This window comes from Somniosus microcephalus, chromosome 12 (genome assembly GCF_052327205.1).
Source record: "Somniosus microcephalus isolate GS21.2 chromosome 12, FLI_Smic_1.0, whole genome shotgun sequence".
Lineage (NCBI taxonomy): Eukaryota > Metazoa > Chordata > Chondrichthyes > Squaliformes > Somniosidae > Somniosus > Somniosus microcephalus.
The window spans coordinates 162,488,328-162,514,911 of NC_140998.1; the positions used below are offsets into that span (position 1 = coordinate 162,488,328).

The 26,584-nt window shown below is 50.2% G+C and overlaps 1 protein-coding gene across 1 annotated transcript in view; it reads right to left on the minus strand.

The window, feature by feature from the left end:
- LOC147109667 (neutral alpha-glucosidase C-like) overlaps positions 1–26,584 on the minus strand; it is a 205,396-nt gene that overhangs the window by 89,684 nt on the left and 89,128 nt on the right. The window contains exons 8-9 of the mRNA XM_086002347.1: positions 20,586–20,682; positions 19,540–19,720 (exon numbers count right to left, since the gene is read on the minus strand). Of these exons, the coding sequence (XP_085858473.1) occupies positions 19,540–19,720; positions 20,586–20,682 (278 nt within the window). The remainder of the gene's footprint in view (positions 1–19,539; positions 19,721–20,585; positions 20,683–26,584) is intronic.

Genomic DNA, 26,584 nt, shown 5'->3' on the forward strand with positions numbered 1-26,584 from the left:
CAAACAGATTTCATTACATTCACCTCTTCTATAGATTTAGTCCATCGGGGTGATGTTTCTTAAAAGTTGGTATAAGTGAGTCTGTCAGGAGGTTTTGCAGTTCTCAGTGATCGGCGCAAAGCCGGTTGGGGTGCCTCTAGGGGAGTGGATTCTGGTTCCTCCGCTGTCCGGGCCTCTGCAGTGTCTTCCAGGTTATCTGCAGTGTCCTCCAGGTTAAAGTTGGGTATTGATACCTCTGGGCGTCCTGTCTCTTTGTAGTGTAGGCCTTCATCGGGTAGTCTCCCATCGTTCTCTCCGCTCCCCGAGGGAGCGAGGTCTTTTATGGAAACAGTGTCTTCTCGCCCGTCAGAGTATTCGATATAGGTGTACTGAGGGTTTGCATGGAGGAGCTGTACCTTTTCCACAAGGGGGTCCGTTTTATGGCCTCTCATGTGCTTCCGCAATAGTACTGTCCCCGGAGACGTCAGCCACGCGGGTAGAGATATGCCCGAGGTGGATTTCCGGGGGAAAACGAACATCTTTTCGTGAGGGGTAGCGTTAGTGGCAGTACATAACAGAGACCTTATGGAGTGGAGCACGTCTGGGAGGACTTCCTGCCAGCGGGAGGTCGGAAGACCTTTTGACTTTAAGGCTAACGTGACAGCCTTCCAAACAGTAGCATTCTCCCTTTCCACTTGCCCATTACCCCGGGGGTTGTAGCTAGTGGTTCTGCTAGTGGCTATCCCCTTCGAGAGCAAGAACTGGCGCAGCTCGTCACTCATGAATGACGTCCCCCTATCGCTGTGTATGTAGTTCAGCATGCCAAACATGCAGAATAGATTACAGAGACACTTGATGACCATGGCACTGGTCATGTCTGGGCAGGGAATGGCGAAGGGGAAGTGGGAATATTCATCAATGATATTGAGGAAGTATACGTTACGGTCGGCAGAGGGAAGGGGTCCCTTGAAGTCCAGACTTAGGCGCTCGAATGGCCGTGTGGCTTTGATAAGGTGTGCACGGTCAGGCCTGTAGAAACGAGGCTTGCATTCCGCACAGATGCGGCAGGCTCTGGTCATTGCCCTGACCACCTCGATGGAGTGGGGCAGATTGCGGGACTTTATAAAATGGTATAGTCGGGTGACCCCTGGGTGACAGAGGTCGTTGTGGAGACCCTGTAATTTGTCCGTATGAATGCTGGCACACATTCCCCGCGATAGGGCGTCTGGGGGTTCATTAAGGGCTCCCGGCCGGTACATAATATCATAGTCGAACGTGGATAGTTCGATCCTCCACCTGAGTATTTTGTCATTCTTGATTTTCCCCCTTTGTTTGTTATTAAACATGAAAGCCACCGACCGCTGGTCGGTGAGCAGGGTGAAACGTTTGCCGGCTAGGTAGTGTCTCCAGTGCCGCACTGCCTCCACTATAGCCTGTGTCTCCTTCTCGACAGAAGAGTGCCTGATTTCAGGTCCCTGAAGGGTTCGGGAGAAGGCCACAGGTCTCCCAGCCTGATTGAGGGTCGCAGCTAAGGCAAAGTCTGACGCATCGCTTTCGACTTGAAAGGGAATGCTTTCGTCCACTGCACACACTGCAGCCCTTTCAATGTCCTGTTTAATACTGGTGAAAGCCTCCCAAGCTTCAGCTGATAGTGGGAAGGACGTCGATTTAATGAGGGGTCGGGCCTTATCAGAGTAATTGGGCACCCATTGGGCATAATACGAAAAAAATCCCAGGCACCTTTTTAAAGCTTTGGGATTGTGTGGCAGGGGCAGTTCCTTTAGGGGGCGTAATCGGTCAGGGTCCGGTCCAATTACCCCATCTTCCACCACACAGTCGAGGATACAGAGACGGGTTGTGTTGAAGACACATTTGTCTTCGTTGTAGGTTAGATTCAGCTTTAGGGCAGTTTTTAAAAATCTCGCAAGATTTAGATCGTGGTCTTGCTGGTTGTGCCCGCAGATAGTGTCATTGTCCAGATAGGGGTAGGTAACTTGTAGTTTATTCTCGTCAACCATGCGGTCCATCTCACGTTGGAAGACCGAGACCCCATTTGTTACCCCGAAGGGCACTCTGAGAAAATGGTAGAGGCGCCCGTTCGCCTCGAAGGCGGTGTATGGGCGGTCCTCCGTTCTAATGGGGAGCTGGTGATACGTGGATTTGAGGTCGATAGTCGAGAAGACTTGGTATTGCGCAATCTGGTTGACCATTTCTGATATGCGGGGTAAAGGGTAGGCGTCCAGCTGGGTATAAATATTAACAGTCTGGCTGTAGTCAATTACCATCCGTTTCTTTTCACTATTTTTAACTATGACTACTTGGGCACGCCACGGGCTGGTACTGCATTCAATAATGCCTTCCCGCAGGAGTCTGTCCACTTCCGCCTTGATAAAAGTGTCTGTCTTCCAGACTGTACCGTCTACTTTTGGTCGCTATGGGCCTACAGTTCGGAGCGAGATTAGCGAATAAAGAGGGCGGGCTGATTTTTAAGGTTGATAGGCCAAAGACTGTGAGTGGCGGCTGGGACCCGCCATATGCTAGCGTGACACTTTCGTGGTGGCATTGGAAGTCCAGGCCCAAGATTACATTAACACAGAGTTCTGGCATCACGAGGAGTTTAAAATCCTTGTAGTCCGTGCCTTTTACAGTCAGTGTTACCACACAGTAGCCCAAAGTGTGGGGCTTAGCAGCCATAGCAATTCTGCTCCGTGTAGGGGTTACCGTTAATGAGTGCCGCCGTACCAGGCTAGGGTGGATAAAACTCTCGGTACTCCCACAGTCAATTAAACATTTTGTTAAATTCCCGTTTACCTGTATGTCCATCATGGATTTTGTCAACGGGTGTGGCCTAGATTGATCCACCGTGATCGAAGCCACTGTTGGGCCCTGGGCGGCCGTTGAGTCAGGAAAAGATGGCGGATCCCAAGATGGCGGCCCGCACGGCACGCACGAGGCGGTGACAGAGTTGGAAATCGGATTCCCCCTGCAGACTTTGCTAAAATGCCCCTTTTTCTTGCATTTGAAGCATGTAGCGTCCTTCGCTGGGCATCGTTGTCTGGGGTGCTTGGCCTGGCCGCAGAAGTAGCATTTCGGGCCTCGAGACATTGCCGCTGTAGTAGGACTCCTGGGTGAACTTCTGTGTGGGGACTCCGGCGGCGTAGAGCTGGTCTGAGACCTGGATGGGGAAGATGGCTGATTCCAAGACGGCGGCCCCCTCGGCGCACACGAGGCGGTGAGGGCCGCATGGCCGGAAGAATAAGAGTCAGAGTTTCTCTGGGCCACGTCCAGCGATCGCGCAGTGGCCACTGCCTTTTTTAAGTCCAGGACCTCCTTCTCCAGCAGTCTCTGCCGGATATAATTCGATTTGAGGCCCGTGATGAAGGAATCGCGGACCAATTCGTCAGAGTACGCGTTGGCCGTCACAGCCTTGCATTTACAGTCCCGGACCAGGTCCTTTAGGCCCTGTAAGAAATCGTCCATTGATTCCTCTGGTCGCTGCCTGCGTGTAGCCAGCAGATGTCTGGCGTACACTTCGTTTACCGGCCTCTGGTATTGGGCCTTCAGGATAGTGATGGCCTCCGTGTAAGAGGTGGCGTCCCGGATGAACGAATAAATCCGATGACTTACGCGAGTAGTCAGTAGACTCAGTTTATGTACCTCGCTAGCGGATGAGGCCCCCGCGAAGAGTTCGAAGCATTTGAGCCAGTGTCCAAATTGATTTGATGCTTCAGCAGAATGTGGATCCAAGTCCAGACGCTCTGGTTTTAGGAGTCGATCCATCCTAGTATTCTTTAGTGATTAAAATTGATGGGCCTTCAATAACCACAAAACTAGAAGTTATAGACTTAAACAAGTTGGCTTTTAATCACTAAGATCAGAGCTAACATCTCAACACGCCGACTGGTTCACAGGAATGAGTCATACAGATCCTGGGATCTTTATGTAAGAGAAGTCAGGGGCGGAGCCAAGAGCCAAGACCTGGAATCTCCCAGGTTAGTCGGGAAAGAGGAAGTGAAACTATACACAGTGGGGGAGGGTAATATACATGAGTGCAAAACGAATACAGGATCAAGACAAACAGATTTCATTACAACAAGGTATCACAATTATATGGGACTGGCTCGATGGCCTGTCCATCATTGTTCATATGTTTGTATGAAAGCAAAGGCAGTAAATTAAAAAAAGTTTTTAAATGTCAAATCTGACCTGTTAGCCATCTGACTCATTGGCCGGACATCATTATAGCTATAAGGAACAACTAGTATGGATTTAGAAGGGGAAGATCCTGCCTGACAAACCTCTTTGAAGGCATTACAGAAAAAGTAGGTGGTAACATGTCCTATTATAAGCAATGAAAATAACATACACCTCACAGCAGAGGGGCCACTCCTTGTGGATAATGGAAATTGATAGAAAATTGAGAGTCTCTAGATTTTGGTCTTTTGTATTTGGTAGTGAATCCCTATGCTAGATAATGCTGCAATTTATTTAGACTTTCAGAAAGCATTTGGCATAGGTCTGTCCAACAGATTCCTTACGAAAGCAAAATACTGCGGATGCTGGAAATGTGAAATAGAAACAGAAAATGCTGGAAACACTCAGCAGATCAGGCAGCATCTGTGGAGAGAGAAACAGAGTTAACGTTTCAGGTCAATGACCTTTCGTCAGGACTGGAAGAAGTTAGAGATGTAACAGATTTTAAACAGATGCAGAGGCATGGAAAGGGGGGAGGGCAGGAATGAACAAAATGATAGGTCTGTGATAGGCAGAAAAGATTAAATGACAAAAGATATGATAGTACAAAGCAAAAGAATATGGTAATGGGACAAGTAAAGAAACAAAAGATGAGTCCAAGGACAGAGGTCAGAGCGAGAGTGGAGCAGAAAATTAAAGAGACAGGCGACCGGAAGCTCGGGGTCACGCTTACGGACTGAACGGAGGTGTTCCGCAAAGCGGTCACCCAATCTGCGTTTAGTCTCCACATTCAACGGATCATCCTCTGCCATTTCCTCCCCCTCCCCTCCCCTTTCAGTATTCCGAAGGGAACATTCCCTCCGAGACACCCTGGTCCACTCCTCAATCACCCCCAACAGCCCCTCCCCTTCCCGTGCAAACGCAGGAGATGCAACACTTGCCCTTTTACCTCCTCACTTCCCACTGTCCAGGGCCCAAGTCACTCCTTCCAGGTGAAACAGCGATTTAAGAACATAAGAAATAGGAGTAGGCCTTACGGCCCCTCGAGCCTGCTCCGCCATTCAATAAGATCATGGCTGATCATCGACCTCAATTCCATTTTCCTGTCTCATCTCAGTCTCCCTTGATCCCGCTAAAGTCCAAAAATCTATCTATCTCAGCTGTGAATATACTCAAAGACTCAGCATTCAGAGCCCTCTGGGGCAGAGAATTTCAAAGATTCACAACCCTCTGAGTGAAAACTTCCTCCTCATCTCAGTCTTAAATGGCCTTATCCTGAGACTATGCCCCCTAGTCTACTGTGATGGACCACGCAGACCCAGTAGATATGCTCATTTTTTCGACTGACAGGGGACAGTAATGCGGGTAGCTGTGGTCATCGATACAGGTGCACCAAGTAGTGTAGGTCATCCACTACAGCTGGCTTCATCTCCAACCATCTCAACTCTGTATTGTCACAACATTGAATTTCATCAGCCACCTGTCTGCCAAGTATATTCAAATCCTCCTGTAGCTCATCCTGTTCAACTTTGGAGTCTACCACCTTCATTAGCTTTGTATGATCTGCAAATTTAACCATTGTGCTTGTGGCTCTGAGCTCCAGATCATTTATGACGATATTAAAGAAGAGGTCTCAAAACAGACCCCCGTGGGACCCTACTGGTAACATTCTACCAGGCTGATGACAATCCCTGTACCACCGCGCTCTGGGATCTATCGGTCAACCAATTATGTATCCATTGTTAAAGAACATAAGATAAGAACATAAGAAATAAGAGCAGGAGTAGGCCATACGGCCCCTCGAGCCTGCTCCGCCATTCAATAAGATCATGGCTGATCATCGACCTCAACTCCACTTTCCCGCCCGACCTCCATATCCCTTGATTCCCCTAGAGTCCAAAAATGTATCTGTCTCAGCCTTGAATATATTCAAAGACTCAGCATTCACAGCCCTCTGAGGCAGAGAATTCCAAAGATTCACAACCCTCTGAGTGAAGAAATTCCTCGTCATCTCGGTCTTAAATGGCCTACCCCTTATCCTGAGACTATGCCCCCTAGTTCTAGACACTCCAGCCAGGGGAAACAACCTCTCAGCATCTACCCTGTCAATCCCCTTCAGAATCTTGTATGTTTCAAAGAGATCACCTCTCATTCTTCTAAACTCCAGAGAGTATAGGCCCATTCTATACAATCTCTCATCATAGGACAGCCCTCTCATCCCAGGAATCAATCTAGTGAGCCTTCGTTGCACCGTCTCCAAGGCAAGTATATCCTTTCTTAGATAAGGAGACCAAAACTGTGCACAGTATTCCAGGTGTGGTCTCACCAAAGCCCTGTACAATTGCAGCAAGACTTCCTTACTCTTATACTCCAACCCCCTTGCAATAAAGGCCAACATGCCATTTGCCTTCCTTACTGCTTGCTGTACCTGCATGCTAGCTTTCTGCGTTTCTTGCACGAGGACACCCAAATCGCTCTGAACACCAACATTTGAAAGTTTCACACCATTTAAAAAATATTCTGTTTTTCTATTCTTCCTACCAAATAACCTCACATTTCCCTACATTATACTCCATCTTTCCATTTTTCCACTGACTCCTGATTTCTTTATTTTCAGTACCAGCCTTTCCTGAGGAAGTGCATTATAAGACTTACTGAAATCTAAGTATGCATTACCCCATCAAGCTCCTTTGTCACACCCTTAAAGAAAACCAGTAAGTTAGATTGACAGAACCTCCCCTTCATGAACCCACATTGACTATCTTTTATGATTTTATTATGCTCTAAACAATCTCTGCTTCGCTAACTCCTGGTCAGTTTACCGCAGCTGATGGGAATCCCATGCAAGCAGTTGAAATGATGGCCCAGAAATTCGGGTCTCCACGGGTGAGTACGCACAGGGTACTCACCCGTAAGCCCAATGGAAGTGCCGGTTTCGTGCATGCACTGCGCATGCGCGGGAAACTGGCACTTCCGTTCCCCTGAAAGAAGGGGTTCAGAAGTCGAACGCGTGTGTGGGAGAGGCTGCGCGTGCGCATCGAGCTTACGTTTTTTTTTGCAGGTTTTCCCGGGAGGGTAAGACTCCAGCAGTTACACTTATAAAAAGCAGTCGCAGGAAACTTTGTGCTATCCGGCACCCATGGGACCGAGCTACTGCCGTTCTTTTAAAAGCTCCGGATAGACCAGTCAATGTTATCAGATAGGAGCTTTTCATCGCAGTATCTGACCACAAACACTGTTGCTCAGCAACAGCTTGTAAACACTCGGCCCAGTAGCTTGGAAGCTCTCTGAAGCTGTTGCTAAGCAACAAAGACGCTTTCCAGAGCCTGCCTGTGAAAAGAATGCTAGGAGAAAAAAAAACACCTAACCAAAACGGCTGCTGATTTCTGCCGTTAGATCAAAGTTGCCGGACATTCAACTTCCGGATAGCACAAAGTTTCCTGTAAAATGTAAACATTTTTCCACAGGTTTATTATTTTTAAATACTTTAAAGAAAGGTAAGTTTATTTTTAGCCCCGTTAGAAAATGTAATTAATTTTTTCAAAAATGTAAATTATTGTTTAAAATAGTTATTTCATGTAATTTATAGTTTATTTTAAAAATGTGATTTTTAAAAAATTTATTTTTCGAGATGTTTTGGGGCTTATAGTATTTATAGGTTTGACAGGTCAAACTTATGAATGAAGCATTCCCTGCTGCCATTGGCTCTCCATGGCCTACGTGATCCCAGGGGACGCATCGAACTAACTGCACCTCTGGGATACGCAAGCATTGTGCGCCGGCAGTTGGAGCAGGCCCAGGATCGGAATCCCATGCGGGCCCACAGCTCAACGGCCGGCGCGGTAGGTAAGTGCAGGTTGGGGGCTTGCACCCACGGGAAGCCCCCGACCCAAATTTCTGGGCCAATAAAAGAACCAAAGAATTAAATATAGCAGTTTGGAATGTGAGAACACACGTGCCTGACTCTTTCAAAGAACTGGCACAGGCACGATGGGCTGAATGGCCTCCTTCTGTGCTGTATGATTCGATGACACTGAGTGAACAAGGCCTGATACATAGAAACATAGAAAAATAGGAGCAGGAGTAGGCCATTCGGCCCTTCGAGCCTGCTCCACTATTCAATATGATCATCGCTGATCCTCTATCTCAATACCATATTCCCGTTCTCTCCCCATACCCCTTGATGCCTTTTGTGTCTAGAAATCTATCTATCTCCTTCTTAAATATATTCAGTGGCTTGGCCTCCACATCCTTCTGCGGTAGAGAATTTCACAGGTTCGCCACCCTCTGAGTGAAGAAATTTCTCCTCATCGCAGTCCTAAATGTCCTACCCTGTATCCTGAGACTGTGACCCCTCCTTCTAGGCCCCCCAGCCAGGGGAAACATCCTCCCTGCATCCAGTCTGTCTAGCCCTGTCAGAATTTTATATGTTTCAATGAGATCCCCTTTCATTCTTCTAAACTCTAGTGAATACAGGCCTAGTCGACCTAATCTCACCTCATACGACAGTCCTGCCATCCCAGGAATCAGTCTGGTGAACCTTGGCTGCACTCCCTCTATGGCAAGTATATCCTTTTTTAGGTAAGGAGACCAAAACTGCACACAGTACTCCAGGTATGGTCTCACCAAGGCCCTGTATAACTGTAGTAAGGCATCCTTGCTCCTGTACTCAAATCCTCTTGCAATGAAGGCCGACATACCATTTGCCTTCCTAACTGCTTGCTGCACCTGCATGTTTGAAAGGAGCAGTGTGCTGATCAGTAGGGAACTCAGACAATATAATATTACTGTTCTCAGTGAAACCCATTTAGCTGAAGAAGGTCAGCTTAAAGAGGTTGGTGCTGAATGCACCTTCTGGATACGGCGTTCCAAAGAGGAAGAAAAGCTGGAGTTAGCTGCGCTGTGAAAGCCAACATGATATCTAAGCTTGAAAGTCTTCCTAAAGGAGTCAGTGACCACCTAATGACTATGAGACGTTTGATGTCTCATAAGAGGTATGCTACCATTATTATTACTAAAGCACCAACCATGACAAACTCTGATTAAACCAAAAATGAATTCCATGAATTTACAGGTTCCGAGAAAGGACAAACTCATTATCATGGGTGACTTTAATGCTCATGTAGGAGCTGACCACAAGTCCTGGAAGGGAGTCATTGGTAGACACGGCATAGGGAAGTACAACAGTAATGGAACACTGTTCCTCAGGATGTGTATAGAATGTCACCTGACCATCATCAACATAGTCTTCCGGTTTCTCAGCAAATACAAAACTACATGGCATTGACGACATACTGGTCCACCAGAGGGATGCCAAAGATGTTAAGACCTCACAAGTCATGAGGGAGCCACAGGTACATCTGAGCAAAACTTGATCTCCAGGTAGCTCCATTTCAAAGACCGCAAGGTGAATAACCCCCTACCAGATTAAATGTTTTCAAACTTAAAGCAGCAGGAGTGGAAGATCAACTCTGTCAAGCTGTGGAAGGTCATATCAGCATTGTCAACACAGCGTCTGGCAACATCAAAATGGGCTAGAAAAACTTCAGGGATGCCTTATGTTCTTCAGCCAGTAAGACCCTTGCACCAAAAACCACCTCAGAGTCAGTTGTTTGTGGGTTCTAGTCCCACTCCAGAGGTTGGAGCACATAATCTAGGCTGACACTTCAGTGTCGTATTGAGGGGGTGCTGCATTGTCGGAGGTGCCACCTTTCAGATGAAACATTAAACCGAGGTCCTATGTGATTTCTCAGGTTGTCGTAAAAGATCTGGATGTAAAAGATCCCATGGCACTATTCGAAGGAGAGCAGGGTGTTCTGACCAATATTTGTCCCTCAACAAACACCAAAAACAGATGAGAGACTTACAGGTAAAGTGCAGAAAAATTGTTGTTTGTGAGACGCGGCTGTGCACAAATTGGCTGCCCCGTTTCCTACATTACAACAGTAACTATATTTCAAAAGTACTTCATTTGTTGTAAAGCGCTTTGGGATGTCCTGAGGGCATTAAAGGTGCTATATAAATGCAAGTCTTTCTTTAACGGCAAGAAATAGCAACATGCTCATGGTGACTCCCTGCAAATCTACTGACACAGACTGATGGTGACGCCCTGCAAATATAATATGGCGACTCCCTGCAATACAGTAACACAGATTTATGGTGATCCCTGCAATATACTAACACAGATTTATAGTGATCCCTGCAGTATACTCACACAAACTTATGGTGATCCCTACAATATACTGACACAAACTTATGGTGGTCCCTGCAAATACCAACAGGCTGGCAGTGATTTCTGCAACTATTGACACGCTCGCAGAGACTCCAATAATAAAATACCATGTCCTAACTTCTGAAAGGCAGCATCGGTTACTCAAAGGAAAACAGTGCTATCATTGCAGAAAGCATTTTCCAGTACAGTGAAATAAGGTGCTAGTAACTGAACAAGTGGAGGAAAAATACAGAAATGTTATGGCATGGACAGAAATCTGATGACTGTTGGGATCCCCTTGCAGACCCCTGGGGTCTATGGAGCCCTGTTCGAAAACGTATTTTGTAGATTCCTGGGAAAAGTACAGGAAAGGGCCTTCAAATCCTCCTATTGAGAAATGCAAATGCCCAGAGCACTGGACAACACTAAAGTTGAAAAGATTTGAGAGAAAAGCTGAATCAAGAAACTTGAGACATAAAAGCCTGTAGATTCTAAGAATTGGAAACAAAGGCCATTTTTGTTACAACCTTTGGGGTATGCACAAAGGAATGGAAAATGAACAATGAAAACAATTCTGAAGACAAAGAAAAAATCAGTTTGATTTCAGTTGCAATTCTGCTAACTCTTGCGTGCGACTTTATTCTGCAGCCATGTAAGAGCCAGTCACACTCAACATTTGGTTGCAAAACATTTTCTTTCGGTGGGTGGCCTATATCTTCCATGCAATGGCTGTAGGTAAGAATTTGATTGATGCCTTGGAGCGCTCTAAAGTGATGGGTGACTTGAACCAGTCCTATCACAGCTCGTTCTGACTCACAAGGGATTAAATGTCAGGGAGATCAGCCTAAATCCCAATTATGCAACTCCAACAACTGGCAAAGTGAAGTTTGACTCCAGAGATCATATTTTACTGCCTTTGACCCAATTTAGCAACTCCTCGTATTGGCTCTTCCAACCAATAAAAAAACTTGAAGCTAACCTTAGCTTCATCAGTTGGGTTTGCCCCTGTTGGCAGATATGTTTACATCCCAACATAGCTCCCTTAATGAGCAATAGCGGGCAACTTGCCACACCAGAGGGCATGAAATCTGCCAGTCTCATGGGTGAACTGAGATGGAAGCGACGCTCACAATAATTCCCACAAACATGTTCCAGGACACTTTTGGAGCAACCTCCCTTAAAAGACAACTGGCTAGGCCACTCACTGCCTGGTACAAAGGGGCGAAGCGTGCATGGCCTGTTTTGGGCTGGCATGCTGTGCACTCATTTACAGGCTCGTCTGAAGATTGCATCATGTGGGCCTAGGGTTTCCAAGGGTTACGCCCCAGTGTACCAGATTGAAGGATCAGTGCTTGGGCCTCAGCTATTCACAATCTATATCAATGATTTGGATGAGGGGACCAAATGTAATATATCCAAGTTTGCTGATGATACAAAGCTGGGTGGGAATGTAAGTTGTGAGGAGGATGCAAAGAGGCTTCAAGGGGATATAGACAAGCTAAGTGAATGGGTAAGAACATGGCAAATGGAATATAAAGTGGAGAAATGTGAAGTTATCCACTTTGGTAGGAAAAATAGAAAATCAGACTATTTTTTAAATAGTGAGAGATTGTGAAATATTGGTGTTCAGAGGAACCTGGGTGCCCTTGTACACGAATCACTGAAAGTTAACGTGCAGGTACAGCAAATGGTATGTTGGCCTTTATTACAAGAGGATTTGAGTATAAGAATAAAGACGTCTTACTGCAATTATACAGCACCCTGGTGAGACCACACCTGGTGTATTGTGTACAGTTTTGGTCTCAAAAGGAAGGATATACTTGTCATAGAGGGAGTGCAACAAAGGTTCACCAGACTGGTTCCTGGGATGGGGGGATTGTCAAATGAGGAGAGATTGAGTAGACTAGGCCTATATTCTCTCAAGTTTAGAAGAATGAGAGGTGATCTCACTGAAACATACAACATTCTTAGAGCTTGACAGGGTGAATGCAGGGAGGATGTTTCCCCTGGCTGTGGAGTCTAGAACCAGGGGTCACAGTCTCAGAATAAGGGGTCGGCCATTTAGGACTGAGATGAGGAGAGCGGTGAATCTTTGGAATTCTCTACCCCAGAGGGCTGTGGAGGCTCAGTCGTTGAGTATATTCAAGACAGAGATTGATAGATTTTTGGATATTAAGGGAATCAAGGGATATGGGGATAGTGCAGGAAAGTTGAGTTGTGGTAGAAGATCAGCCATGATCTTACTGAATGGCGGAGCAGGCTCGAGGGGCCAAATGGCCTACTCCCGCTCCTATTTCTATGTTCTTATCTGTGACTGGTGTAATCACCACAGGTTTACAGAGTGATTACAAACAGATACAGCCAACAATTAGATTCAGATCATTTAAACTGGGCTCAGGATTGACACCTGCATCTTCAGACTCCAACCTTTGAGATGGGACAGAAATTCTATTTGTACAAAGCAATGGAAAACAGAAACTGGATCTTACATGTGCTTTCTGAAAATATATATAGCATTCACCCCATTCCATTTATGCAGAGAACACGCGATTTCCTCAAAAAAATCAACCAAATTAGTCAAGCAGGACCTGCCCTTTATAAAGCCATGCCAACTGTCTCTGATTATCCCATGCCAAGTCTTCATGTTATTGAATCCAAGGGGGAAAAATTGGGTCGCGTCCCCTTTGGGGTGCTAACTTTGCCGGGTGGCTACTTTTAGCACCCCAAAAAAGTTAGCAGCCCCGCACCGGAAATTGAATGGGAGCGCCCCAAGCAGGAGGCGGGGCGCTACTGGAAGCGCTCCCCCTCCCTCCTGGAGCGCTACCATTCAATATCGCGGCTGTACATACAACAGCGCCACGCGCATTGGCACATAGCGCAGGCATCCCTCCCCTGATTAAAGGGGAGGGGCCTAGCGCAGCGCACACTGGGGTCCTGCTGGACCACTGGGGAGTGGGGTGCTGGCAAAAGAGCCCGGCACGACTGATCGCGGCCGGCACCCCGCAGGAAGAGGCGAAAGGAGGCCGGTACTAGCAGGCAGCCCCAAAAAAAGGCCCTTTAATTTGAGCCGCCACAGCCGCAAACACGGCACCCTGACCCTGTCAGACATAGCGTCCGGCGGTATGTCAATGGGGCGCGAGTGAAGTTTGCGGCCGGTGCGCGAGCGGGGCACTGCGCACGGCGATGACGTCATCACCAGAGGTGCAGCGCTGCGGGGCATTACCAGCTACCGCCGCCGCTAACCTCCCACTGAATTTCATGAGAGGAGTTAACAGCGCAGTGCCCGGGCGCTAGGTGTTTTGCGCCCCGATAGCGGGGCGCTAACGGGAGGTGCAATTCAACCCAATTTTCCCCCCCAAAAGCCCAGCCATAGCTGCGGTAAGATTAATCAACAACAAATCTCCCCCTGTGGTTAGAACACTGGGTGAAAGGCGGCTTGATGTGTTGAAAAGGTGTCTGGCCAGACTATTGGAAAGTTAGGCAAAGGGCTTCGCTGAAATGGTTGGTGCCATTCCACGATTTGGTCAACAGGACTTGTGCTTTTAAGGTGTTAGCCTTAACGGAGTCAGAAGGACGTGGGTTCAAGTCCCACTCCAGAGACCTGAGCACACTTCAGAGCAGTACTGAGGGAGTGCTGTACTGTTGGAGGTGCCATCTTTCAGATGAGGTGTTAAACTAAGGCACATCTGCCTTATCAGGTGGACGTAAAAACCCCTTGGTACTTGACATAGAGGAGCAGAGCAGTGCTCCTGGTGTCCTGGCCAATACTGAACCTTCAACCAGCACCACCAAAACAGATTGCCTGGTCATTTAACTCATTGCTGCTGATAGGACCTTGCAGAGTGCAAATTGGCTATTGCGTTTCCCTCCATTACAACAGTGACTACATTTCAAAGATAAGCATTGGGTGTGAAGCGCTTTGGGACATCCTGAGGTCATGAAAGGCACTATTTAAATGCAAGGTGTTTATTTATTTTTTAACTAGCTGAAGTGCCCGGCGGTGCCGAGGCTTTTTCGAGGGCATGTTGTTGTTGGAAGAGAGAGAGAGAGCGACTGGGGGGGGAAGAGAGAGAGCGACTGGGGGGGAAGAGAGAGAGCGACTGGGGGGAAGAGAGGGCGGGGAGGGGGAGAGGGCGGGGAGGGGAGGGCGGGGGAGGGGGGGAGGGCGGAGGAGGGGGGAGGGGAGAGGGGAGGGGAGGGGGGGAGGGGAGGGGGGAGGGGAGGGGGATGGGGGGGAGGGGAGGAGGGGAGTGGAGGAGGGGGGAGAGGAGGGGGGGAGAGAGACAGAGGGAAGGAGAGAGAGAGGGCGAGCGGCCCGCGGCCGCAAATGGAGCCAAGCCCCGAGAACAGGCGTGAGCCGGCTTGAGGCTGAGAGACGGCCACGCCCGGTTGCCGGGGTAACCCTTCCCCCCCTTCCGAGCCCCCGTCCTCCCGAGCACCGGCCACGCCGCCCCGCCCCGCACTCCACTCCCGAGAGCCCCGCTCTCCGAGCCCCGCCCGCCCCGCACTCCCGAGAGCCCCGCTCTCCGAGCCCCGCAGTCCCGAGAGCCCCGCTCTCCGGGCCCCACTCCGCCCCGCACTCCCGAGAGCCCCGCCCGCCCCGCCCCGCACTCCCGAGAGCCCCGCTCTCCGAGCCCCGCCCCCCCGGCCGAGCCAGCTTGAAGTCCGCCGATTGCGTCTGTGAGAGACGGCCGGCGGGCCCGGTTGCCGGGGTAACCCTTCCCGCTCACCAAGCCCCGGCCGAGATCCGCACTCCCGAGAGCCCCGCACCCCCCGCCCGAGCCGAGCGCGGAACAGAGAGAGACGCCGCGTCTCAGCTGCTCCTGCTGCGCGCGCACCCTGACCCTCGTGGCTGACGCCGTTGCCCCGGGTAACGTGACACGGGGGGGGGGGGGTGGGGGGGCAGGGTGAGGAGCTTAGCAGAAGCCGTGGGAGAATTACCTAGGTCGGGCCTGGCTGGGCAAGAAACACCCAGGCTTTCAGGCCTAACAAAAACGGGGAAAGGTAGGAAAAAGAATCTTCAGGTTAGAGAAAATATTTACAAATGAATGAAGTTTTTTTTAAAACAATTTAATAAATTCAATTTTATTTTGCTGCGAATGTATATTTGAAAAGAAAGACGCAGAAAGCAGGAAAAAGAATGGAAGCAAGATGGCGGCTACTCACCTCGGTTCAGAACGATAAGACCTCGAGGTCACTCTGTCGCTAATGAGCGGATAATGAGATGCTAATGAGCGGAATGTTGAAGGTTTTTTGGATACCGCGGGCGCGATTTTAGCCCAGCCGAAACGTAAATATGCTTAAGACCGTTTTGGAAAGGTAAGCTTTCTTTCGACGTAACGTACGCGTAGGTACGCTCTGTAACTTTCGAGCGCATAGCCCGACAAACGCACACGTGAGGATAGACAGACAGAAGGACAGACAGACAGAAGGACAGACAGACAGAAGCATCGCTTTATATATATAGACTAGCTGAAGTGCCCGGCGGTGCCGAGGCTTTTTCGAGGGCATGTTGTTGTTGGAAGAGAGAGAGAGAGCGACTGGGGGGGGGGGAGAGAGAGAGAGAGAGCGCGACTGGGGGGGGAAGAGAGAGAGCGACTGGGGGGTAGAGAGAGAGCGACTGGGTGGAAGAGAGAGCGACTGGGTGGAAGAGAGAGACTGGGGGGAAGAGAGAGAGCGCGGGTGGGGGGAAGAGAGGGCGGGGGGGAAGAGAGGGCGGGGGGGGAAGAGAGGGCGGGGGGAAGGGGGGCGGGGGGGAAGGGAGGGCGGGGGGGAGAAGGGAGGGCGGGGGGGGAGAAGGGAGGGCGGGGGGGGAGAAGGGAGGGCGGGGGGGAGAAGGGAGGGCGGGGGGGGAGAAGGGAGGGCGGGGTGGGGGGGAAGGGAGGGCGGGGTGGGGGGGAAGGGAGGGCGGGGGGGGAGAAGGGAGGGCGGGGTGGGGGGGAAGGGAGGGCAGGGGGGGAAGGGAGGGTGGGGGGGGAGAGGGGAGAGGGGAGGGCGGGGGGGGAGGGCGGGGGGGGAAGGGAGGGCGGGGGGAGGGGGGGAGGGAGGGCGGAGGGGAAGGGAGGGTGGGTGGAGGAGGGGGGAAGGGAGGGCGGGGGGGAAGGGAGGGAGGGGGGAAGGGAGGGGGGAAGGGGAAGAGGGAGGGGAGGGCGGGGGGGAGGGAGGAAGGGAGGGCTTGAGGCTGAGAGACGGCCACGGCCACGCCCGGTTGCCGGGGTAACCCTGCTGCGCCGCCCCGCCCCGCACTCCGAGCCCGCCCCGCACTCCCGAGAGCCCCGCTTTCCAAGCCCCAGCCGCCCTGCACTCCCGAGAGCCCCGCTCTCCGAGCCCCGCCCCTCCCGGCCGAGAGCCCCGCTCTCCGAGCCCCCCCCCCCCACCCCCCCGGCCGAGAGCCCCGCTCTCCAAGCCCCAGCCGCCCCGCCCCGCACTCCTGAGAGCCCCGCCCCCCCGGCCGAGCCGGCTTGAAGTCCGCCGATTGCGGCTCTGAGAGAGCCCCGCCCGAGCCGAGTGCGGAACAGAGACACCGCGTCTCACCTGCTCCTGCTGCGCACGCACCCTGACCCTCGTGGCTGACGCCGTTGCCCCGGGTAACGTGACATGGGGCGGGTGGGGGGGGTGGGGGAGGAGCTTAGCAGAAGCCCAATTACCTAGCTCGGGCCTGGCTGGGCAAGAAAGGCCCAGGCTTTCAGGCCTAAGAAAAAAACGGGGAAAGGTAGGAAAAAGAATCTTCAGGTTAGAGAAAATATTTACAAATGAGTGATTTTTTTTAAAACAATTTAATAAATTCAATTTTATTTTGCTGGAAATGTATATTTGAAAAGAAAGACGCAGAAAGCAGGAAAAAGAATGGAAGCAAGATGGCGGCTACTCACCTCGGTTCAGAACGATAAGGCCCGCCCACACACGCACCGATTGGTCGACCGTCAGGTGACCAAAGCGTAGGATTGGTCAATCGTCCCGTCACTCGACCGTAGGAGGGCCCGGCCGCACGCGGCAGCAAGCCGGCGTACGATTGGTCGACCTCGAGGTCACTCTGTCACTAATGAGCGGATAATGAGATGCTAATGAGCGGAATGTTGAAGGTTTTTCGGATACCGCGGGCGCGATTTTTGTCCGGCCGAAACGTAAATACGCTTATGACCGTTTGGGAAAGGTAAGCTTTCTTTCGAGGTAACGCACGCGTAGGTACGCTCTATAACTTTCGAGCGCATAGCCGCCCAGACGCACACGTGCAGACAGACAGAAGGACAGACAGATCGACCGATTTATATATATAGAGACTAGCTGAAGTGCCCGGCGGTGCCGAGGCTTTTTCGAGGGCATGTTGTTGTTGGAAGAGAGAGGGAGAGAGCGCGACTGGGGGGGAAGAGAGAGAGCGACTGGGGGGTAGAGAGCGACTGGGGGGTAGAGAGCGACTGGGGGGAAGAGAGGGCGGGGGGGAAGAGAGGGCGGGGGGGGAAAAGAGGGCGGGGGGAAGAGAGGGCGGGGTGGGAAGAGAGGGCGGGGTGGGAAGAGAGGGCGGGGGGGAAGAGAGGGCGGGGGGGAAGAGAGGGCGGGGGCGGGGGGGAGGGCGAGGGCGGGGGGGGAAGGGGGAAGGGAGGGCGGGGGGGAAGGGGGAGCGGGGGGGAAGGGGGAAGGGAGGGCGGGGGGAAGGGAGGGCGGGGGGAAGGGAGGGCGGGGGGGAAGGGAGGGGGGGAAGGGAGGGCGGGGGAAGGGAGGGCGGGGGAAGAGAGGGAGTGGGAGGGGGAAGAGAGGGAGGGAGGAGGGGGGAGGGGGAAGGGAGGGCGGGGGAAGGGAGGGCGGGGGGAAGGGAGGGAGGGCGGGGGGAAGGGAGGGCGGGGGGGAAGGGAGGGCGGGGGGGGAAGGGGGAAGGGAGGGCGGGGGAAGGGGGAAGGGAGGGCGGGGGGGGAAGGGAGGGCGGGGGGGATGGGGGGGAAGGGAGAGGGGGAGGAAGGGGAAGGGAGAGGGGGGAGGGGAAGGGAGGGCTTGAGGCGGAGAGACGGCCACGGCCACGCCCGGTTGCCGGGGTAACCCTGCCGCGCCGCCCCGCCCCGCACTCCCGAGAGCCCCGCTCTCGAAGCCCCAGCCGCCCCGCCCCGCACTCCCGAGAGCCCCGCTCTCCGAGCCCGCCCCGCACTCCCGAGAGCCCCGCTCTCCAAGCCCCAGCCGCCCCGCACTCCCGTTGCCGGGGTAACCCTTCCCGCTCACCAAGGCCGAGATCTGCACTCTCGAGAGCCCTGCCCGAGCCGAGCGCGGAACAGAGAGAGACGCCGAGTCTCACCTGCTCCTGCTGCGCGCGCACCCTGACCCTCGTGGCTGACGCCGTTGCCCCGGGTAACGTGACACGGGGGGGGGGGAGGGGGGCGTGAGGAGCTTAGCAGAAGCCCAATCACCTAGCTCGGGCGTGGCTGGGCAAGAAAGGCGCAGGCTTTCAGGCCTAAGAAAAAGCGGGGAAAGGTAGGAAAAAGAATGTTCAGGTTAGAGAAAATATTTACAAATGAGTGATTTTTTTAAAAACAATTTAATAAATTCAATTTTATTTTGGTGGAAATGTATATTTGAAAAGAAAGACGCAGAAAGCAGGAAAAAGAATGGAAGCAAGATGGCGGCGACTCACCTCGGTTCAGAACGATAAGGCCCGCCCACACACGCACCGATTGGTCGACCGTCAGGTGACCAAAGTGTAGGATTGGTCAATCGTCCCGTCACTCGACCGTAGGAGGGCCCGGCCGCACGCGGCAGCAAGCCGGCGTACGATTGGTCGACCTCGAGGTCACTCTGTCGCTAATGAGCGGATAATGAGATGCTAATGAGCGGAATGTTAAGGTTTTTCGGATACCGTGGGCGCGATTTTAGCCCGGCCGAAACGTAAATACGCTTAAAACCGTTTTGGAAAGGTAAGCTTTCTTTCGACGTAACGCACGCGTAGGTACGCCCTGTAACTTTTGAGCGCATAGCCGCCCAGACGCACACCTGCAGACAGACAGAAGGACAGACAGAAGGACAGACAGACAGAAGGACAGACAGAAGGACCAATTTATATATATAGATGGTCATTTCCTCAAAATGGGACACTACACCTGACATGAATCACATGTAATACCCAGCAATCATCATTTAACACAATACACAGCAAATATAAACCCTGGACTCACCTTACTCTCTGTGTTCATGCTGATATCCACCAAAGTCTCAGAAGCATTCAGCCAGAAAATTCCCATAGTTTGCTTTGGTTTGTGTGCAAGGAGGAGAGGTATAGAACCGTACACACTCATTCGGCTGTACAGTTTACACGCAAATGCATCCAGGTTATAGAGCCTATAGGGTTCGTCCTGACTGCAAAGACAGATCAACAAACCAATAATTGGTCTTTTTTTTAAAAATTGATATGACCCTGATTGCTCTTATGCCCCATATTATATGTCCACTACCCGTGACTCACAGCAGCCAATGGATTAGTCACTCCCCAAAGGCTCAGTTTGTATAGCAGCATGTAATTTGCTCATACAAATCAGGTTTCAAGCCCTATATCCAGCCTGGCCTAGATGATTTCAGCTGGGATGATAGTAGTGATGTTACAACTGGCTTGAGCACTATGCACTGAGTGGGGGTGGGGGAAGCGGGGAGGTAATCAGTCAATGTTCCCATTCCTGATGGGTACCGAGTAACCCCTGCTGGAAAAACCATGATTGGACTTTGGGTGAGAACAGGATCGTGCTCGTGTCTAGTTGAATGGCCTACAAACAATCATCATCTATGCTCATACATGAAGAATGGCTACTTGGGTGGGGAAACAGAGGTGACTGACACCAATGGAGCTCTACTCAGCTGGTGCCTAAACTTCAAAAGAGGGGAAAAGATTGGAGGGGTTAAAGCAAAGGAAGTTGGAAAGCAACTCAACCAGCGAGTTGCTGAGTGGCATCCATAGCCCCGCTCTCTGCCTAGAGGCAAATCAATCACTATCCCAAAGTACTGTATTGATTTTTGGGGGTCTATTGAATCCCAATTCCAGAAACACTCCCCTTGACCAGACAAAAGCTGTCAAGTTAGTCCTGACTGTTTTTAATTATTTCATTCCAGATTGAACCAAAGGAGATCCTGCAGACCACCATGGTCACGGGTCTGGGAGAATCTGCTTCATGGGCAGTTGCTGACGTTACACGATTCGCAGGTTACTCCCCTCGACTGTGGCAGCTCATACCTTGTAGTTTTCAGCCGCAGACTCTCTGTGTGCTCTGGAATTCCATAAACATGCTCAAACCCATGCAGTGAGAAATCCAATCCAACAGATGTAGGGCCTGTTAATAAAAGAAAAATATTGTAAAGAAATTCAGACTTTTTAAAAAGCCTCCATGTGTAAGGAGTTTGCAAAATTCCCCCACCTCGCCTGCTTTCCGAATCAACCAAAGTTGGCCACTTTTTAAACGTACAAAATGGAGTTCTGGGACACGTGACCAGAAAGCTGCTGGAAGCGAATCATTTTTCTCCCCAGCAACAAGACTGGAGACAGGGCCTGGAATTCCACAGTCCCTATGTGGATTCCAGGCCAGACATGGAATTGAATATGTAATAGCAAGAACAATGAACCTGGTTGCACTGCAATCAGGGTTAAGCTAGTTAAAACCATCATCAGGCCCATCCTAACAGATCCAATCATATCAGAAACCGTTTTAGAGGACTAGGCACCAGAGACACCATTGTGTGACTGAAACCAAAAACAATGAGGGCCGGTGATAAGGCCGTTAGTAGGAAATCGGCCGTTTTGCAGCCATTTACAGTTAACGAAGTAACCTGGGACACCTCTCGATCTGGGGGAGGCAAGGCAGATCGAGAGAGTATAACTGTTTTTAGTAAGCAGACAGAAAGAGCAGTTCGACACACTTCGACTTGGAACACACTTCGGGAGAGACAGCTTCTACACTTCACTTCGATTTCATCCTGGGACTTCGCTGCAAAAGGGAAACTTCGAGGACTCTACTGGGAGAAGCAGTCTCCAAGACGGGGAAGGCTATGCGCAGCAGGCCCATGCTTTGGTAAGCAGGCGAAGCTCCCGGTCCGTACTGCCTCCCGATTTAAACCTGACTGTTCCCCCCGCCCCCGTGCCCACCACCTCAGGCAGGGATTCAGAGTGGAACCAGGAAGACACGGGACGGAGTGCACCATCCCGGTACGGACCGGAGCCCAGAGCGGGCCTCGCTAAACGGCGCAGCCCAACCCAGGAGGGAAGCCTTTTCGCCCAGCCAAGGAGGAAGATCCACTACCTGACTGACGGGAGAGTGTGTGGCCAGTGCACACTGAATTTTACCAGGCCAGACCAACTAAAGCTGCAGTCCCAGGACAACCTAGAGGCCTTTGTTCCAATGCGTTGGGTGAGCATGAGAGTCTGACCCCCTTTTAGTTCAACCTAGGTTAGGGATGGTGTAGGAGGTGGGGATAAGGCTAAGGGGAGTGTTAATGTGTGATACCCCTCGATGTGTCGTACTCCTTCCCGCACTCACGTGCCCTCTGTTTTGAATATATAGTATTCTTTTTTTTTCTTTTTAAAGTGTATAGAGCTGTAGCCTTGGTTTAGTATCATTGAACCAATTAATTTCTCTGCTTGCTTGTTTTGTTTTATTTTTCTCTCAATAAAACCGTTATTATTTTAACCTTTCACTGCTTGTCTGTCTCGAGCTTGTTATTCTGCGCATCAGCTGCCTGGTAGGATCCCAGTGTCAGAACTGAGTGGGAGTGTGGGGACGCCTCGAAAACGTCCACTGGGTCAGGCCCGGGCCAAACCGACCACCCAACCAACAACCCCTACACATGTCAATGTTCTTTTAAAAGTAGCTCTCTTTTAAGAAAAATTCTTCCTTTCTTTCCAGAAGACAGAGCGCCAAACCATCCGACCACAGCACCCCGCTCCCCACAACCCCAGAAATGTATCCATTTTCCTCTATCGCTATTCCACAAGCCCTTATTAGATTTGTCTCCATGAGATACTACCCTTTGCTTCCTCAACTTTTCTCTTACCCTGCTGTTGCTGTCTCCTTAGCCCAAAGCTTGCTTTCATTGTCAACTGCCATTTCTGCTCCACCCCTCCCACCATCAATGCAACTGTCACAAACCTTTTTAAAACCCTCATGGTTGACCTCTCAGTCATCTCCAGCCATCACCCATTTCTAGGCTCTCTTTCCTTTCAAGGGTCCTCAAATGGGCAGACCTTTTCCATTACTTCCTGGTCAAATCCCTTCAGTCCAGCTTCTGTCTCACACACAGCACCAAGGTCACCATGGTGAAAGGCACTAACTATATCCAGCATGAATACAAAGGCAATGTATTATCCTTCCTAGGCTTCTCGGGAGCCTTTGATACAGCCCACCATTCCATCCTTCTCCACTGCCTTGCTCTGTAGTCCACTTCCATGGCACTGCCCTGTTGTAATTCTAATCTTCCCTGTCCCAATGTATCCTACACATTTCCTGCAGTAGCTTCTCCTGTCATCTGAGTACGCCACAAGGGTCCATCTCTGTTGCATCCTATTCCTTATATGCCTGCTGTCTCTTGGAGTCAACATCCATAAGGCATGCGTCAGTTTCCATGTTTTATCTCCCCACCACCACCCAAACTCCATGACTGCTGCCATATTGTCTGACTGTCTTTCTGCTATCAAGCTATGAATGATCCAGAATTTCTTCTATCGGCAAGACTGAAGCTATGTTTTTCACACCCTTGCCTGGCTCCATTTTCCGCTCCAAACTAAAACCAACAGTTCACAGCCTCGATGCCCCGTTCAATCCTGAGCTGAGCCTTAGACCCTATATTCAGTCCATTATCAAGACTGTCAATTTTCACCTCCGTAACAGTGCCCGCCTTTTGGTCCGGCCTCAGCCCCACTGCCACTGAAACCTGATCTGTGCCTTTGTCACCTCTAGGCTTGATTTCTCCAGAATTCTCCTCGCCAACCACCCAAGCTCCACCCTACACCAACTCACCCAGAACTCCGCTGCCCATATCATATCTTGCAATAAGTCCTGCTCAGATATCATCCATGTCCTTGCTCACTTCTACTGGCACTCATCATCCTTAAAATTCTTGGCCTTGTCTACAAATCCCTCCATGGCCCCATTCTACCATACCTCTACATCCCCGTCTAGCCCAAAGTCCCAGCTTGCATCCTCCGTTCTGCCGAGTCTGGATTATTGTGCTTTCCTCCACTCCCCTATTTGGAGGACAACCATCAAGGTACAGAAACACTAATGCCACCCATATACTGAAAGGTCCCAGGGTCCTGCTTTCTGAAACTCTCTTCCACCTTTTTGTATCTTTCCCCACCTTCAAAAGGCTCTCAAAACCCATCTAATTCAAACAGTGACAGGGTAGCACAAAGAATTCGACCCAACACAATCGTCGCTAAGCAAAAGGAGAAATATCTGACATATTGGGCAGAAACAACAAAAACCCAAAGCAAACTCAATTGCTACTTGGCCCTAAACAGACAATACAACATAGCTGATTACCTGACCATGGTAAAGGATAACAAACTGAGAAGAACCTTGACAAGGTACAGACTTAGCGAACATAGCCTAGCGATCGAAAAAGGCAGACACAGGCAGACCAGGCTGCCAAGAGAAGACAGGATATGCTCTCACTGCAGTCAGGGAGTAGTGGAGACAGAGATGCACTTCCTCACAGCCTGTGGAAAATATCAGGGCATCAGGGAGAATTTCTACCAAAAATTCTCACAAATATGCCCTGAATTCAGAAATCTGAATGACAACCAAAAACTCCCATTCCTACTGGGGGAGGAGAGAAGCTGTGTAACACTGGCGGCACACTATGTTACAGCTTGCCATGAACAGAGGGACAACCAGTAAACTAAGAAAAGAGTATATATAAACAAGGCGAATGTATATTTATACACTCAGGGATATACCTGTTTATACACTGCATGAATAGAACTGCGTTTATGTGTTCAACCATAAATGTATTTTGATGCTTTGGCAACATAAGATGTACCTTATCATGCCAATAAAGCGATTTGAATTTGAATTTGAATCTAATTAACCTCAACTTTGTCACCTCCCCAATTCTTCTCCCAATTTCTGCTTGGTGTTTGAATTTTCCCACCTCTTGTGAAACGTCTTGGGATCTTTCACTATGTTAAAAGCAATGCGTATGTGTAACTCAGTGTTAGCACTGACGGATGCCAAAATATTATTTCATGCACATCAACGGTGTGACTGTACCTAACCCTAAAGGCCAATCTCTTTGTGTGTGAGCCGAGCCAGAGGCTGCAGGCTATTTATGCAAGGATGACTGAATAGCCTGCTGACACTTGCTGTCTAGATAGGGTACTCAACCATGGTCTAATCTTGGTCTCATTTGACCTCCACATACATGTATTTTCCAATGGCCTTTGATCAAGAGCAGAAGCCCTGGCTAATTTTTCTCCTCACTTGCCCATGGGTGCAAAACCCAATTGTAGTGCTACCTTGTGTTTCACCTGGGATCAGCTTACTGAACATGGCACAAAATGTTTTAACATGTTTCCTTTTCCTATGCATAAAATGCATTTTCTTGAGCTCTCTTTGTGAGTTTCCTCCCTTGCATTTTTTCTAATCTCCAGCTGAGAAACCAGCCAGCAAACTACTTCTTGGCCCTCAGCCAATGCTGTTCCATAGTTGTGTGTTTGCAAGTGTGGGGTGCAGCCTGATTCTTGCTTCCTTCCAGTGGCAAACACTTCAGATGTGTCTGCCACCTCTCCCAGCTGGACTGGCAGAATCAGCAAACTCAGTGTGGGGACATCATAAGCAGCATTTCACACCCTACAGTCTGTGACAAAGCACATGGGAAAAATACAGCAACTCAGAACACAATACAGAAAGGCCCAATTACTTCAGTAATGACAGAGCTATTCGCTGTACAAGGAAAAGATTAGCTCAGTACAGTACCATGGTAACTCTATGGTGCTGCATTAGATTGCCATTATTAGAATTGTGTTTACCTACCCCAACCCTGATGGTTCAATTAATAAGCACAATGTCCAGTGTGGAATCGAGGCTAAGGGCTTGAAGGATCCAGGCTCAATTCCGAATGATAGAATAGAATCATAGGGGTCGATTTTAACTCAATTGGCCAATTGATTTCCAACGTGTGGGAAGCCTTTGCAAATGGGTTTTTCATGACTGCAAGTCCCCTCCGATGACGTCATCATTGCTGCTGCATTTAAGGCCCACAGCAAGCCTTGCTTCCTCTGCAGGCTTCCAAGCTTTCCCCTGCGCCTAAGTTTGATGAGGCATCACTGCAGGCATTGTTGGATGGGGCTAGGGCCCACAGGGAGGTCCTGTTCCCTTCTTCAGGGAGGAAGTGGCCTCACAGTCAGACCAAGGCTGTGTGGCTACAGGTGGCTGGGGAAGTCAACTCCTTGGAGCTCACACGGCGCACCTGGATGCAGTGCAGGAAAAGATTTCATGACCTTCATCGCACTGGAAAAGTATGAAGTTTCCATCACCCTCAATCTGATCCCCACTGCTTTCCTCATCAGCACTCAGCTTTAGCAATCCTTTCCTCCACATCCCACTTGACACTCACATCCATGCACCCTTAGCCATGCCCTCTCTCTCTATGCTCACATTCACCTAACTATTCGACCATGCAGCCCTCACACTCCCTCTCACTCTGATGCTTTGAACACAACTGACAACACACAGGGAGGGCCCTTGGTCTTGCAACCTCACTCCATCTTTGTCTCCTTCTAAGTATCTATGCTATGCAATCTCTACACTCACTCCTTCATTCTCACGCAACCTCCACTTGTCTCCCTCATTGCAGGAGAAGAGAGCTCACACCAGGATCTTGTGGCCATTACAGAAACATGGCTGCAGGGTGACAATGCCTGGGAATTAAACATACCAGGTTATTTAACGATCAGGAAGGACAGGCAGGAAGGAAGGGGAGGTGGGGTGGCTATGTTAATAAAGGAAGGAATCACTGTAATACAGAGAAATGATATTGGGTCAAAAGATCAGGATAATGAAACAGTTTGGGTGGAGGTAAGGAATAATAAGGGGAAAAAAACACTAGTGGGCGTAGTCTATAGGCCTCCGAACAGTGGCAACTCTGTTGGACGGAGTATCAATCAGGAAATAGTTGAGGCTTGTAATAAGGGAACATCTATAATTGTGGGGGATTTTAACTATCATATTAATTGGACAAATC